General features: G+C 38.2%; 1 protein-coding gene across 1 annotated transcript; it reads right to left on the reverse strand.

Moving 5' to 3' along the window:
• Positions 1-14,060: 14,060 nt before the first annotated feature.
• LOC119036742 (olfactory receptor 11H4) lies at positions 14,061-15,014 on the reverse strand. The gene has a single exon (XM_037128676.2). It carries the CDS (start codon positions 15,003-15,005, stop codon positions 14,061-14,063), a length of 945 nt encoding a protein of 314 aa, XP_036984571.2. The 5' UTR covers positions 15,006-15,014.
• Positions 15,015-16,790: the final 1,776 nt, after the last annotated feature.

Below are 16,790 nucleotides of genomic sequence, written 5' to 3' on the forward strand. Positions count from 1 at the left end.
AGGAACTCCTGTTTTTTTATTCTTTGCAGTAGCAGTATTTTCCCCCCTTTTCTCTACTGATAACTCATTTGTATCTTATCTCTCTTCTTTCAGTCATTTGTCTCTTAAAAGTCTTTAAATACTTTGATTCTTTTGTATGTTTTTTATATTCCATTAGTTTTTATTTATATCTTTATAATATCCTTTTTTCCTCCATTCCAACTATTTTAAGGACTGCCTATTTTTAATCTAGAGTGTGGTTTTTCTATTTAACAGACAACACTTCATTGTTTAAAATTTACGATCCATTATTTGTGATGTTGAGCATTTTTAAATAAAATATTTGTTAGCTACTTATGAATTTTATGTGAAATGTAAAAGGGAATCCAAGACTGAGGAAACTGTTTTAAGGGAAAAAATTTAGGAAGATAATGTTTAGGACATGATATAGCACTGTGTACATTCTATATGATATGGCACATGTTTTATTATATTCTAATTACTTGATCGTATGGTTTGAACTCTTTAAGGACAGACACTAATTTATACTCATCTTTGAGTTCTAGACATCATATACATCTGTGAGCCTTAGACATTGCCTGCCTCATTAACAAATGGCTAACTGGCTTGATAGATGGTGGGTTAGGAAAATAGGATATATTAGTCTAATATAGAGGGTACTGACACCTTTTATGCAGAATAATAATGATTTTGAAATAATTATTCTGTTGACTTGAAAAACCTGTGAAACAGGGCTCCTTCTCTGGTAGTTGTTCCTTTTGTAGGTCAATGCAGTCTCTAGCCTTTCAGTGAAATACTGGAAATTGTGCTATCCTTTATTAGAATATGCGGCATGGAGGTCAGAATTAGAAGACAGGAAGGAATATATCAATCATGGTTCAATCAGGGGAGCAGAATCTTTACGTGTTACAGGGCAAGAGATTTATTATATAAATTAGACCTTATGCAATTGCCGCAGGGGCTGTGGCAGTGAAGGTCCAGGAGGAAGTCAGGAGTGAACAGCCAGTCAATCTGAGAAGCCAGGCACATCCAACCACTGAAGGAGACTGCAGAGGGAACTCTTGTAGGGAGATCCAGGGCAGGCCATGCCTCTGTAAACACAGCCTCTGTGGGTCTGCTGCCAAGTGTCTGTGGTGGGCTTGCAACCACTGTTGGCCAGCCTGGTCAGCAGTAAAGAAGAGCTGACAACCCTGGGCAGTGTGGCTTGGGTGGAGCATCCTCCTATAAACTGAAAGGTCATGGGTTCAATTCCCAGTCAGGACACATGCCTGATTTGTGGGTTCAGTCCCTGGTTGGGGTGCATGCTAGAGGCAACTGATCAGTATTTCTCTACATCCATGTTTCTCTTCCTTCTCCTTTCTCTAAAATCAATAAATCCTCAGGTGAGGATTAAAAAGAAGAAGAAGAAGGGGGAGGAAGGGGAGGAAGAGGAGGAGTCAGACCTTGTTGGCTCCTGTCACTACCTCTCACCTCGCTGACCTTCAGCTTAGTGGCTGCTGATTATTTTCCAGGTCTTGTGAAAACTACTTTTTTTTTTTTTTGCCAACTCTACACTAAATTGTACAGGAAACAGGATTCTTGGAAATGTAGTTACAGCTTAGCAGGTTGAGAGTAAAAACCTGATGCAGAACTTCTAGAATACTCCAAGAGTAGAAAGGAAGTTGAAGGTTATAGCTAGGTTCTACAAGGGCAGAAAAAGAGGCCTAATTATAGTGATTAGGGGAGGAACTGAAGGGAGGGATGGCAGGGTGTTGAATCTGAGAGGGTAACCATGAACATAGCAAACCCAGGAAAGTGCCAAAGCATAAACTGCTTCTGACCTATTGATATGATGGTCATAGCCCTAGTGAAGAAGTTAGAATCTTGAGTCCAACTTCCTGAATGGACAGTTCTTCCACATCTTACCTTTAAGTGATGGTGGCCTTAGGAGTTCTCATGGCCTGCTGCTTTTCTTTCTCAAAATATTTTCCTTAGACCATTTCATTCACAGCCTGTGTTCAATTACCAAACTAAATACCAGTTTCTTAAATTTGTATTTGCAGATCTTTTTCCTTAGCACTCATGATAAATTTATACAGGTTTACTAGGCTGTATGTGCTATAGACTATTTAAACTCAACATATCTAAAATAAAACGAATTATCTCTAGCAGTCACCTCTATTTTCTTGACATTAGCAGCTGACATCAATATGTATTCAATTATCCAAGCCAGGAAACTCAAAGTCACCTCTGGTAAGTCCTCATTTTCAGTATCTACTCTGTCATTGGATATGTTGATTATCTGTCTTCATACCTCTTCACTTATTTCCTTTCCATTCATACTAAGTTCAGTAGTTTAGCATTTCATACCCAATTGTTATAATGTTATTATCTTTATTTTATCTATCACTGAAATCTTCATTATTTTCACTTTATAAAAGTATATTTGTTGATTATACTATTACAGTTGTCCCATTTTTTCTTTCCTTTATTCCACTCCTCTCTGCACCCCTCTTTCCTCTAGCAGTCCCCCTCCTTACTTAGATCATGTCCATGGGTTCTACATATAAGTTCTTTGGCTTCTCCATTTCCTATACTATTCTTAACCTCTCCCTGTCTATTTTGTATCTACCAATTATGCTTCTTATTCCCTGCACCTTTTCTCCCATTCTCCCCCTTTCCCTTTCCCACTGATAACCCTCCAAGTGATCTCCGTTTCTGTGATTCTGTTCCTGTTGTACTTGTTTGGTTAGTTTTTTTTTTTTTTTTTTAGGTTCAGTTGTTAATAGCTGTGAGTTTGTTGTCATTTTACTGTTCATATTTTTCTTAGGTAAGTCTCTTTAACATTTCATATAATAAGGGCTTGGTGATGATGAACTCCTTTAACTTGACCTTATCTGGGAAGCACGTTATCTGCCCTTCCATTCTAAATGAAAGCTTTGTTGAATAGAACAATCTTGGATGTAGGTCCTTGCTTTTCATGGCTTTGAATACTTCTTTGTAACCCCTTCTTGCCTGCAAGGTTTTTTTAGAGAAGTCAGGTGATAGTCTCATGGGAACTCCTTTGTAGGTAACTGTCTCCTTTTCCCTTGTGCTTTTAAGATTCTCTCCTCATTTTTAATCTTAGGTAATTTAATTATGATGTGCTTTGGTGTGTTCCTCCTTGGGTCCAACTTCTTTGGGACTCTGAGCTTCCTGGATTGTATGTCTATTTCCTTCACCTGATTGGGGAAGTTTTCCTTCATTATTTTTTGAAATAAGTTTTCAGTTTTTTGTTCTTCCTCTCTCCTTTTGGCAACCCTGTGATTCAGATGTTGGTGCATTTAAAGTTGTCCCAGAGGTTCCTAAGCCTCTCCTCATTTAAAAAAAAATCTTGTTTCTTCATTCTGTTCTGGTTGAATGTTTATTTTTTCCTTTTGTTCCAAATAATTGATTGGAGTTCCAGTTTCCCTTCACTGTTCTCTATATATTTTCCTCTATTTTAGTTTGTGTAGCCTTTACTTCTTTGTTTATTTTGTGTGCATACTGAAACATTTCTGTGAGCATTCTGATTATCAGTGTTTTGAACTCTGCATCTGATAATTTGGCTATTTCCTTGTCACTTAGTTATTTTTCTGGAGTTTTGTTCTATTTTTTCATTTGGGCCATATTTCTTTGTCTTGGTGCACCTGTTAAGTTGTAAGGGGCAGAGTCTTAGGTATTTTCGGGGCAGGGCAATCCACCTTACTGCCTTTTGGCATTGTCTGTGGGGGAGGTGTGAGAGAGAGAACAGTGCTGCTTGCTCAGCTCTCACGTGACTTTCAGGCACTTCTTCTGCTACCCACAAGCAGTTGGACCTTTCTGGTGCTGATTTCTGGGTGGGTTGGTTTGTGTACATTTTAGGACCCCATGAGTACAGAATCTCCTGTGAGACTGTTGCTACAGCTTCCACAGGTTTTTACAGCCAGAGGTTGTGTGGCTTTATTTTTCTACATTGGAAACTTGGATTGCATGGTGTATCTTGTCCCTTAGTTGTTCTTTCTGGTTTATCTGGACATGTTTGTGGGACTGTCTGGTCCTCCAGTGACCACCTTGCTGTGTGTCCTCTCCACCCTGGCTGCCCATCTCTGCCCCTTTTACCAGTCTAAGTGAATGTTTCTTCTGTAACTCCTTGGTTGTCAAACACCCATACAGTTTGATTTTCTGGAAGTTGTTTGTTTTTGTTTTTAAATTTTTGTTGTGCAAGGAAACAAAGTATATCTACCTATGCCTCCATCTTGGCTGGAAGTGCCACATTTTTTTCTCTTTTTAATAATAATCATAATATTAGTATTGTCCAACTTTATAAATTAGTAAGTAGCGGAGCCAGGATTTGAAATCTCAACTGTTAACTATGCTTCAAAGGTTCTGGGCAAGTTCCTTACCTCTGAGATCCTGTGTCTCCACCTATAAAATGGACTTAGTATTATTACTTACTATGTAGGGCTGTCAGGATTAAATGAACTCACAAATGTCCTACATCTGGTATAAGACAAGCAGAGAGACAAGTAGGATGACATTCAATAAGGCTGGAATTACTACAGTTGGAATTTGAACCCACTCATCCCACTCTGGAGCTGTACTCTTATCCAGTAATGAATGCTGATGCGTCCTGCTATTTCAGAAGTGGGAAGTACTGCTGCCATTTTCACCTTTCCTAAGCATAAAACATATTATTTCCTTGTTTAAAAACACTTGGTGCACTGGCTGGTGTGGCTCAGTGGACTGAATTGTGCCTTGTTTGCCAGCCACATTCCCAGTTAGGGATGCACAAGAGGCAACCAACTGATGTTTCCCTGCCTTTCTTTCTCTCTCTAAAAATAAATAAATGAAATCTTTAAAGAAAACCACTTAGCCATCTGTAATCCTAGCAACTCACAGGGGCCATGGCCTTACTGCTTATTTGTTTTACCTCATTTCTGCCCTCCTGTACTCCTAATTCATGGCAACCTCCAAATTAAAAAAAAAAAGATTTTATTTATTTGTAGAGGGGAAGGGAGGAATAGAGAAGGAGAGAAACATCGATGTGAGAGAGAAACATTAATCAGTTTCTTCTTGTATAGTCCCTAACCAGTAACTGAACCCAAAACCCAAGTGTGTGTCTTGACTGGGAATGGAACCAGTGATCCTTCACTCTGCAGAGCAATGCCCAGCCAACTGAGGCACATGTTTTTGATATCTGGAAAGTTCCATGCTCATTCATATCTTAGTACTTTTGCACATGTGATTTCTTCTGCTTGAAATGTGTTATCCTTACTCCTGGAGAGCTCCTAATTGTCCTTTGAGATTCATCTCAACATTACCACTTTTGTGAACCTTTTGTGAGCATACTTGACATAGATTTTGATGTGTGTATTTAAGAGTACATATATGACATTGTCTTTCAAATATTTGCCAGTTTCCTTAGGGTATGAGCTTATTGAAGGTACTCCTCATTTTTGAGGTCTTAGATTCTAGCTTGGTTCCTGACACATGTGCACAATAAATTTATATGAGATTAATGAATGAACCTAAAGGGATACTTATGCTGTTCTCCTGGTAGTCTGTTTTAGTCTCTGGTAATGACTGCTCCTTGGTATCAGTATTCTGTTAGCACTTTCTGTACTTACTTTTGAAAGTAGCCTGAGAGACAATTTCTTCCAATACTTTATCAGCTCAGTTTTATGTATTTTATCTAGATGTGTGTAGCTGCATTGCCCATGGTGTCACATATCCCTTCTCTTTCTTCTTGTGACAGGATTCAGGCCAAGAAATCCCTCTTGACATCCAGGAAAGGAAATTTTTTTCTATTCTCTCAGTGACTTGCCATGCTGTTGAGTATTGGGAAACCATAGTCCCTTGTACTGGCAGGTTTTTATGGCCTTTTTTGTCTGATCTTGAAACTTTATGCTGTTGTGTTATTTTTCTACTGCCTTAAAATGTTTGAACAAAAATGTTGTTTTTTTCCCCAAAGGAAATATAAGAATACATATCAATCAGAATCACATTTTCAGTTTCTCTATTACATGGTTGGTTTTTAGCATACTATCAGTTCCTGGCAGATTTTCAAAGAGCAGGCAATGATGGGAAAGTACTCAGCATATGTGTATATGTGGGTGGGGATGATGGAGTGGGGAATAAGTGGGAAGATACAGGAGAAAGAAATCTGCTCTGGCCTCTTACCCAACACAGGAGGCAGCATTATATTGTATAGTGGGAAGGAGAATTCAATTGTGGTTTTCTACTTCCTAATTATTAACTTCCTTTTTCAGTCAATTTCAGGAAGTTGTATTCACAATCATGTAAAATCAAAAAGAGTAACAGTGAAAAGAAAGCTTCACTTCTATTCCTGACTCCTAGTTCTCTTGTAGTCAGTGTCCATTCCATTATTTTCATGCAGAGATATTCTGTATATATGTAAGCATAGTGGCATATCATTTAAATATATACAAACAATACTCCCTCTGTGATCTTAGGCGAATCTCTTTAACTTCAGCATGAACTTATTTAAAATCCTAGATGGAGATAATACATACCTGACAAAACCCACAGGGATTTTGTGACAACCAGTAAAGGTAGTGCTTGTGAACATGCTTTGAAAATCAGCAGTTATTTACAAGTACAGGATGGGGGGGAGGGTGGTCATGGGAGTAGAATTGTTCTTCACAAAGGATAATGAGTCATGTGCAATCTGCTTTTACAAGAGAAATTCTGAATTGGTAGCAGGGCTGTTGTGTCAGTAGCCTAACTATTGGGCGAGTTTTCCAGCCTATACATCCTGTTTCTCATGGCATGTCCTTGGGTTTTCTAAATGACTAATCAAGAGCTACCTCTTGCTCCTTAATTGTCAGGCGTGTATGCACTTGGGATAAGAAGTGGAAGCTTTCCAGAATGTGAGACACCTCCGCCTCTCTCCCTTACCCCTCCTCTTTGCTCCCTCTTCATGTTCAGGGAGTTGGTATTGGAACTTGGCTGATGCAACAGTTTGAGTCATGGTCCCTTAGTGTTGTGGGATCCACTTATTTTTAATTGGTAGTTGCTGGAATCATTTCAGTCCCCCTCACTCTGACTTCCTTTTCTAATTTGCTCTCAGGGGCTTTCAACACTCACTTTAATCAGCCAAGGCAGAGCTGCCGCATAGTCCCAAACTGGGATCTTGGGACCCCAGGTTCTTCTGCTATGACTATTTCTTCAACTTTCTTTTCTGATCTGCTAAAACTTTGTCTTTGAATTAGGCCTTGGGGATAAGGATCCTTTGGGTATCATTTTCACAGAGACATCTTGAATGGTGCCAACTTGTAGACTTTGTCAACTACTGTTTGTCCTAAAGCCTTTTGTTCATGCTAGCAGAGAGGGGAGAGGAAGATATCTTGCTGAGGTGTCTAGTGAATGAGCCTAGTGAATGATGGAGAAACATAGAAATGAAAAACCATCATCTGGGGAATGTGATCCTTGATAGTTTGGTCCACAGACTGCTTCTCTATTACCAAAAAGCCTTGTGGAAAGCTTGCTTGGTCTGCTTCTGTTTGTTACTGCTCAAAGGAGAGTAAACACTAGCTGTGCATCTTTGGCCAATATTCATTATTAGGTTACATTTAAAAATATTACTTATATAGACTCCTTAAAAGAGAAGTTTTAGGTTAACAGCAAAATTTAATGGGTGGTACAGAGAGTTCCCATATGTACCTTCTGCCCTCACATGGACACTTACTATCCATATCCTGCATCAGTGGTACATTGGTTACCACTGAACTTATCAGTGGTATCAGTGAACTTACACTGACACATCATCACCCAAAGTCCATAATTTACATTAGGGTTCATGCTTGATCTTGTACATTCTGGGGAGTTTGGCAATGCCCCATAGAATGACTTGTATCCACCATTATAATATGATGCAGAGCAGTCTCACTGCCCTAAAATTCTGTTCCATCTACTCATCCTTCCCTTTTCTTCTAGCCCCTGGCAACCAATAGTATTTTTATTATTATTTTAAGTATATTTTATTGATTATGATATTATAGTTGTCCCATTTTTTCTCTCCTTTATCCCCCTCTACCCTGCACCACCACTTCTAACATACCCCTCCTTTAATTCATGTCCCTGGGTTGTACATATAAGTTCTTTGGTCTCTATATTTCCCATACTATTCTTGACACTTCTCCTGTCTATTTTGTACCTACCAATTAATTATGCTTCTTATTCCCCGAACCTTCCCCGCCATTCTCCCTCTTTCCCTTCCCCATTGATAACTGTCCATGTAATCTCCATTTCTGTGATTCTCTTCCTTTTCTACTTATTTGGTTAGTTTATTTTGGCTTTTTAAGGTTCAGTTGTTGATAGTTGTGAGGTTATTTTTGTCATTTTACCATTCATAGTTTGATCTTTTTCTTAGTTAAGTCCCTTTAACATTTCATATAATAAGGGCTTGGTGATAATGAACTCCTTTAACTTGACCTTATCTGGGGAGCACTTTATCTGCCCTCCCCTTTAAAATGACAGCTTTGCTGGATAGAGCAATCTTGGATGTAGGTCCTTGCCTTTCATGACTTTGAATACTTCCTTGTAAATCCTTCTTGCCTGCAAGGTTTCTTGAGAGAAATCAGCTGGTAGCCTCATGAGCATTCCTTTGTAGGTAAACTGTCTCCTTTTCTCTTGCTGCTTTTAAGACTCTCCTTATCTTTACTCTTGGGAGGCAGCTATGCTCACCACTATACCACCAATGCCAACCTTATCTTTAATCTATGGTAATGTAATTATGATGTGCCTTGGTGTGTTCCTCCTTGGGTCCAACTTCTTTGGGACTCTCTGAGCTTCCTGGACTTGTATGTCTATTTCCTTTACCAGATTGGGAAAGTTTTCCTTCATTATTTTTTCAAATAATTTTTTAATTTCTTGTTGTTCCTCTGCATCTTCTGGCACCCCAATGATTCAAATGTTGGTATATTTGAAGTTGTCCCAGAGGTGCCTGAGCCTCTCCTCATTGTTTTTTGAATTCTTGTTTCTTCATTCTGTTCTGGTTGAATGTTTCTTTCTTCCTTCTGCTCCAAACCATTGATCTGAGTCTCAGTTTCCTTCTCTTCACTGTTGCTTCCCTGTATATTTTCCTTTATTTCACTTTGTATAGCCTTCACTTTTTTGTTTATTTTGTGTCCATACTCAATCATTTCTGTGAGCATCCTGATTACCAGTGTTTCGAACTCTGCATCTGATAGGTTGGCTATCTCTTTGTCACTTAGTTCTTTTTCTGGAGTTTTGATCTGTTCTTTCTTTGGGCAGTATTTCTTTGTCTCATTGCACCAGTCTGGATGAATGTTTCTTCTTGAACTCCTTGGTTGTTGGACTTCCATCCAATTTAATTTGCTTGCAGTTCTGGTTATTTTTTTTAAAAAATTGGTTGTTATGCTTCCTTTGGTTGTGCAAGGAAGTGAAGCATATCTGCCTATGCCTCTATCTTGGCTAGAAGCCCTAAATGCTATTATTATTATTTTTAAGGTTTTATTTTTTATTATTTATTTGTAGAAAGTGGAAAGGAGGGAGAAACAGAGGGAGAGAAACATTGATGTGAGAGAGAAATATCAACCAGTTGCCTTCTGTAAGCACTTTGACTAGGGAAGAACCTACAACCCAGGCATTGGCCCTGGTCAAAAATCGAACTGGTGACGTTCTGATTTGTAGAATGACACCCAGAACTGACTAGCCACATCAGTAGGTTTTTAGTTATTTATTTATTTTTGTTTATAGGTTATTGTTTTTTAAATTTTATTTTTCAATTATAATATTCAATATTATTTTGTATTACTTTCCGATATATAGCATAGTGTTTAGACAGTCATATGTTTTAAAAAGTGGTCCCTCTGATGCATAGCTATTACAATATTATTGACAATTTTTCCTATGCTGTATTTTATATCTGTTACAGTTTTGTAACTACCAATTTGTAGTTCTTAAACCCTTTATCTGTTTCATCTAGCCCCCAAACTCCCTCTTCTCTGGCAATCATCAGTCTTTTCTTAGTATCTATGAGTCTGTTTCAGTCTTTGTTGGTTTTTTGTATTGTTTTGTATGTTCCACATATAAGTGCAATCATATGGTATTTGTATTTCTCTGACTGACATTTCACTTTGTATAATATCCTCTAGTTCCATCCATGCTGTTGGAAGCAATCACTGATGTTTTTACTATCTTCATAATTTTGCCTTTTTCAGAATCTCCTATAGTTGGAATCATAGAGTATATAGTCTTTTCAGATTGACTTCTTGGGTTATATATTTTAAATGAGATTTAGATATATTTCTTAGTATGATTTTAAAGCTACAATAGAGAGTAAATGTATTTCTTTCTAGTATACAAAGGCCCATTTGTGTGACTTCTTTTTGGACAAAGGGACACTGCTAAAGTATATTGTCCTGGTATCAGTTCACTCTTGGAGAAGCAATGCAGTGCACTTGACTTTGATGGCCAGGCATGGTCAAGGTGCAGGACAGAAAACTCTTGTTCAATGATTGAATTATGACCTTTTTACTAAACAGTGGGGGTTAGTTATTAGACTGTAGGTAAACTCACTTATAGGGCTATGTCTAGGGCCAAGACCAAGAAAGACACAGAAATCTCTGCACAGTTTCATGTGTTCATTGAGAACTGCATTCTAGATAAAGTAATCATATGTATGTTTTTTATTACTATGTAAAATATGAGTAATTTGTAAATTATTATTTCCCAAAAGATCATGATCTCTTGTAGGTGGGAAATACGTATTTTAATTTTTGTAATTTATTTTTTAAATTGTTTATTCTATTACAGTTGTCCCAATTCTTTTCTTTTCTGCCCCCTCCATTCAGCTTGACCTTTTTGTCCACAGTAAATTCTCTCTCCATTGTTCATATCCATGGGTTATTCATACATGTTCTTTGTCTAATCCCTTCCTCTTCTTTTCACCATTCTCCCCCACTCCTACAGCTATTAGTCTGTTCCATGTTTACATGTCTGGTTCTGTTTTTCTCATTAGTTTATTTTGTTCATTAGAGTCCAGTTATAAATGAGATCATATGGTTTTTAAAAGTGTCTTCCTGACTCTAGCATGGTGTCTATTTATAGTACACAGAAAATAGTGAATGAGTAAACATTATTCCATTGTTGCTTACAATTCTCAGAACACATGTTTTTCTGTTCTTGCTTACCTTAGATTTAGAATATGAGGGTTTCACATTCTCCCATGTATTTTTCATGTTTACATTGATAGAGAAGGGAAATAAAATGGCTACATGGCCCTGCTTATTTGGCCCTGCTTATTTTTGTTCAGAGCCGGATGTTTATAGAAGAGTGTATACCAGAATCTCGTCAGATGAATGTAGAAGTAGATCCAAGGTACTGAGATTTTAGGACATGGCTCCACTAAATGAGAGAGTGCATAGTTTATCAGTGTGGTTAGGTAAAACTATGCTTCCTAGGAGACAAGGAATCCCAGTGTGGGTCTAAAGCCTACCAGCCTTTTAGCCCTGTCTAGCCTTGCTTCTCTTTGTGCTCCTTTCATGGCCTACACATTTCCTCTTTGCCTACCAGGTGCTTGAACAGTTGGGAGGGAGGAATCTACCCTTCCTATTATTTACTTGCCCATTGCTATAGTCCTATTTATTAGTTGGCAGGCAAAGAGGGAGACCTCTTTCATTTCTTCACTGGTTCCTCCAAGACTTGGCTCCTGATAAAATTTGTAAATGTTGATTGAGTGCCTACTTTGGTATTGGATACAACAGTATGAGAGCTTTAAGATGAATAAGGTGGTACAGCTAGTTAGTGGGAAGCCTGGGCTTAAATCTGGACCTCCAAGTGTAGTGCTTTTGACATTTACATCGGGCTGTTTTGTGGTGTTCTTATGTCAAAGTAAGAAAGTGAAAGAAGCTTCTGTTGGTAGTGGCTCAGTGGATTGAGCACCGGCTGTGAACTGAGGGGTTGCAAGGTTTGACTTTGCAGTTTAGGGCACACATGCTGAAGGTTGGTCCTCACAGGAGGATGCATAAAGATGGGTTTATTGGCTTACAATGAGGGAGAACATAGACCATGAGGAACATGGGGCATCTCAGTAGGAAGATGTTAGAAAGAATTTATTTATTTATTAAAAGATTGTATTTCTTTAGAGAGAGGGAAAGGGAGGGAAAAAGAGAGGGGGAGAAACATCGATCAGTTGCCTCTCACACATGCCTCACCTGGGGACTGGGCCTGCAACCCAAGCATGTGCTCAGACGGAATCCAACCTGCAACCTTTTGGTTTGCAGAACAACACCTAATTCACTGAGCCACACCAGTCAAAGCTAGGAAGGATGTATTATATGATTTGGGCTTGTGTTAGTTGATTTTTGGGAGAATTTAAGGAAGTATAGTTTTTTTCTGGAGGCTGTCAGAGAGTGGAGGAATATTCTATGATTGGGTCTCTTAATTTTTATCTAAAAGGCAGTTGGCTAAGGTTATACTTGGTAAAGAGGCAGCAGTCACTCCTATTAGCCTAAAGAGGGCAATGTATGGTCATTTATTTGGTGGTTGGGATAGTGTTTTGATTTTATCTCTACTCAGACTTGATTATAGAGTGGTAGTGTTTTGTCTTGATCCATCATGGTCACAGAATGACCTTGTCTGATGTTGGTCATCTGTGAAATTGCTAATGTTCAATAAGATTACAGCATGGCCTGGTTGTGAGCTCCAAGAACTCCTGGCAACACCAAGACAACCTGGTCCGAATTGCCAGGGGCTGCTTTCCTCTTTGTCACTGTGTTTTGGGGCTCTAGAAATGAAGAAGGCAATTTCCTCTCAGGGGAAGTACATTTAAAGAAAGAAATTACACTCCAATGTGGTACATGTAATAACAGAAGTGTTAAAAGCAAATTTGACATTATTATTTAGCATGTATCCAAGTTTTATTTTAAACTTATCACAAAGGAATTGTATCTCTAAGAAAATTTGTTGAAAGAGTTCCTTCTGGTCAGGAAAGTGTTTTTTCCCTCAATAGAGAGGAAATGCATTGGATAAAATCACTACAGTAGGTATAAGAGAGGGACGTCTGTTAAAGATTATAGAAAGGTCTCATGGCTACTTAAAAGTCACTGGACATTTAATATATATTAAACATATGCAGTCTTTTTGTTTATCAGCTACATCTAAATGAGTGGGTCAAACAACTATGGTACATTTACACAATGGAATTCTACACAGCAGAAAGAAAGAAGGAACTCCTGTTCTTTGCAGCAGCGTGGATGGAACTGGGGAGCATTATGCTAAGTGAAATAAGCCAGGCAATGAAAGACAAATACTATATGATGTCACCTGTAAGTGGAATCTAATCAATAAAATAAACAAGCAAGCAAAATATAACCAGGGAGACTGAAATAAAGAACAAATTGATAGTAACCAGAGGGGAGGAGGGGGCGTAATGGGGGGAATAACAGGAAGGATCAACAAGGAACATGTATGAAGGACCCATGGACAAAGCCAAAAGGGAATAGGATTGAGGGTAGGAAGTGGGGTGGTGGAGAGTGGTGGTGGGAAAATGGCAGCAACTGTACTTAACAACAATAAAAAACAATAACAAAAAATAAACAACAAAACCCTCACTGCACCTTTAACTATAGATATCCCCTGCTTTTCAAAAGTTTGCATTATGCCGCTTTGTTTTTATGAAAGACCTACATTAGTACTTGTTTCTCCTAACTAAAGTCCAAAGAAGATTATTGCTTTTAAATTAATGGTAATTGTTTCTTCCCTATATGCCACATCACCTTAAGAAAGGTTTCATAGGAACACTTTACCTTTGGATAGTGGGGGATACCAACACTTGTTCATTAGACTTGTTCTAAAACTGATGATAAATCTTTCATGAAAGTCTAACTTCTCTCATATAGGAATTCTATTTTATCATTCCAATAAGGACAGCCTTAAAAAATATTTCACTGCATGCTGCAGTCCAGTGAATCAAGGCCTTTGTAGTCAGCGTAAGTATTTTTGTCCTCAGAATAAGGACTAAAAGATGATAGAAGGCACTTATATATCTCCAACTTATTATTTATTAGAGCTTGGAAGTAAGGCACATTTCTGGCTCATGAATTATGACTAATTCTCATGCTGAAGAGGAGATTTCTCAGAGCAAGTTTCATGTCCTTATTACGAAGACTATAGATCAGGGGATTAAAGAGAGGAGTCATTATTGAATATACCAGTGTGAGGATCTTCTGCATCAAAGTTGGGATGCCATAGGTAGGGCTCACATACATTACCATGACTGTTCCATAGAAAAGAGACACCACAGCTAAATGAGAACCACAGGTGGAAAAGGCCTTTTTCCGGCCAGCTGCAGAAGGGACCTGAAAAACAGCTCTGAGCAACAGAGTGTAGGATCGGAGAATATACAAAATAGTGAGGAAAAGGACAAGGGAGCTCTGAGTATAGAAAATAAATTCAGTAATGGGAGCTGGAGCACAGGACAGAGCCATCAGTGGGTCCATGTCACACAGGAAGTGATCGATGACATTGGATGCACAGAAGGGGAGTTGGGAGATGAAGAAAATGGGGATTGGGTAGCCAAGGAACCCAATGAGCCAGCAGAGGGACACCAGCATTCCACAGAACTTCCCAGTCATGATGGTGGGGTAGTGCAGTGGGTGGCAGATGGCCAGGTACCGATCATAAGCCATTATTGCCAGGAACAGACATTCTGTTGTGCCAAGGGAAAAGAAGAAATAGAACTGGAGGAAGCAACCAGAAAATGAGATGGCCTTGGTTTTGGAGAGAATGTTGGTTAGCATGTTAGGAACGGTGGAGGAAACATACCAGATCTCAAGGAAGGCAAAATTTCCCAGCAGGAAGTACATGGGGGTGTGTAGTCGTGGGTCCCATCTCACTGCACAGATAATGGCTCCATTCCCCAGCAAGGTCAAGATATAAATTGCCAGAAACAATGAGAAGAGGAAAATCTGTATCTCCCAGCAACCAGGGAATCCGAGGAGAACAAACTCAGTCACAACGTCTGTTGCTGACCTGTTCATAGGTCTTAAATCTATAAGGAGAAAGGCATGAGTGTAAACCCAAGTTGCTTTGCTTCCTACATATCTCAAGGACTTTATTGATGAGGGAACTTAAATTCTGCAGGAAAATATGTGAGATATTTTGAGACCAGGTGGGAATAAATCTTACCTTATTTTGGATTGACTGTGGTTCTAAATCTCAGTATTATTTTGTTAGAATCCAAATGCAGGAAGAATTTTCCACATCACTGATACAACCACAGAAATTTATTTCTGTTTTTTCTTTGGTCCTTAAGAAGACCTGTTCTGATTTTAGTTTGTTTTCTGAAGTTGACTAAGGGTCTTCATGTACAAACTCATCCACTTTGTCTTATTCAGCTTACAGGGTTTTAAAAAAAGACGTATATTTTGAGAACAAATGGTGTGATTGATATTGGGTTAAAATGTTGGCAACCAAACACAATTAGTTGAATTGCACAGGACACTGGCTTTTCTGAATAGTCTAATCAACTGAATTAATTGTTACAAATATTAGTACACTCAAGACTCAAAGCTGTTCTTCAACTTTGCTTTAAAGATTTTCTTTTAAAATATCACTCTGATGCTGAGTGACACCTAAAAAATATACAAAAGGCCTAGTATATCAAATATATTATACTATTTTTGAATATCTCTAAGTATTTGCAAGTGTTTATCTTCATTTTTTAAAACATACTATGTAATGTGAACTGTTTACTTTTCATGTTTAGATTCTACTTAGATAAAATAAAGAAAATAGTGTTTTTAGCACAAAGATTTAGTCCATTTAGTGAGTATTTTTAGATGATAAAAACAAAGGTATCTGAGAGCAAAGGGGTTTTACTGTGAAAAGTTAATTTTGTTCTCTGAAAGGGGAGAGAGTACATTTTCAAATATTTGGACAAGCGGGTACTTTTCAGTAGTATTTAAGAATTTATATCTAATGCCTTGGCTGGTGTGCCTCAGTTGGTTGGAGCATTGTCCTGTAACCAAAAGTTATGGGTTCAATTTCTGGTTGGGGCACACACCTAGGTTGTGGGTTTGATCCCTAGTTTGGGCATATATGGAAGGCAAATGATCAGTGTTTCTCTCTCTCCCTTCCTCTGTCTCTAAAAGCAATAAAAAAAAGTATCCTGGGGTGAAGACTGAAAAAAATTTTAAAAATTTATATTTAAGAATTGAACAAAAATGTATAAATCTTTGTGTTTAAAAAACAGTAATCTGCCCTGGCTGATGTTGCTCAGTGGATTGAGCACTGGCCTGCAAATCCCAGTGTTGTCGGTTTGATTCCCAGTCAGGGCATATGCTTGTGTTGTGACCGGAGTAGTGCCCCCTACAGGGGGTGTGTGAGAGGCAACCACACATTGATGTCTCTCTCCCTTTCTTAACCCCCCCCCAAAAAAAAACAGTAATCTTACAATTATTAAAGTTAAAAAAGCAATGAGTAAGAGTCTTAAAAATGATTGCTTTAATGTTGAGTTCTCTTGTTAAATTCACATTTCTTGCCTTGTTAATTGGAGGTCACCAGTGATGACTTTGTCATAAATGGAAGCCAAAGAAATTTGAAAGACAAAGAACAGAGAAGAAAACAGTATTCGAACTTCAATATTTGAAACCAGTATTAGTCCCCTGTTGACATTTCTAAAGAAGCATAAAAAAGGTAGGTTTGAGCATCCAAATTCTAAAGTACAGTCTTCCAGTCAATACTGAATTCAAAAGACATTTCTTTTGACCAACTTTACTTAATAAGGTGCTCAAGAAATGATTCCCAGATGGTTATTTATGAAG

The sequence above is a fragment of the Artibeus jamaicensis genome, unplaced genomic scaffold (assembly GCF_021234435.1).
Source record: "Artibeus jamaicensis isolate MK-2021 breed Jamaican fruit bat unplaced genomic scaffold, CSHL_Jam_final scaffold_854, whole genome shotgun sequence".
Classification (NCBI taxonomy): domain Eukaryota; kingdom Metazoa; phylum Chordata; class Mammalia; order Chiroptera; family Phyllostomidae; genus Artibeus; species Artibeus jamaicensis.

Excerpts from the sequence above, each read along its gene's own strand:
- LOC119036742 (XM_037128676.2), bottom strand. The coding sequence starts at position 15,005 with ATGAACAGGTCAGCAACAGACGTTGTGACTGAGTTTGTTCTCCTCGGA.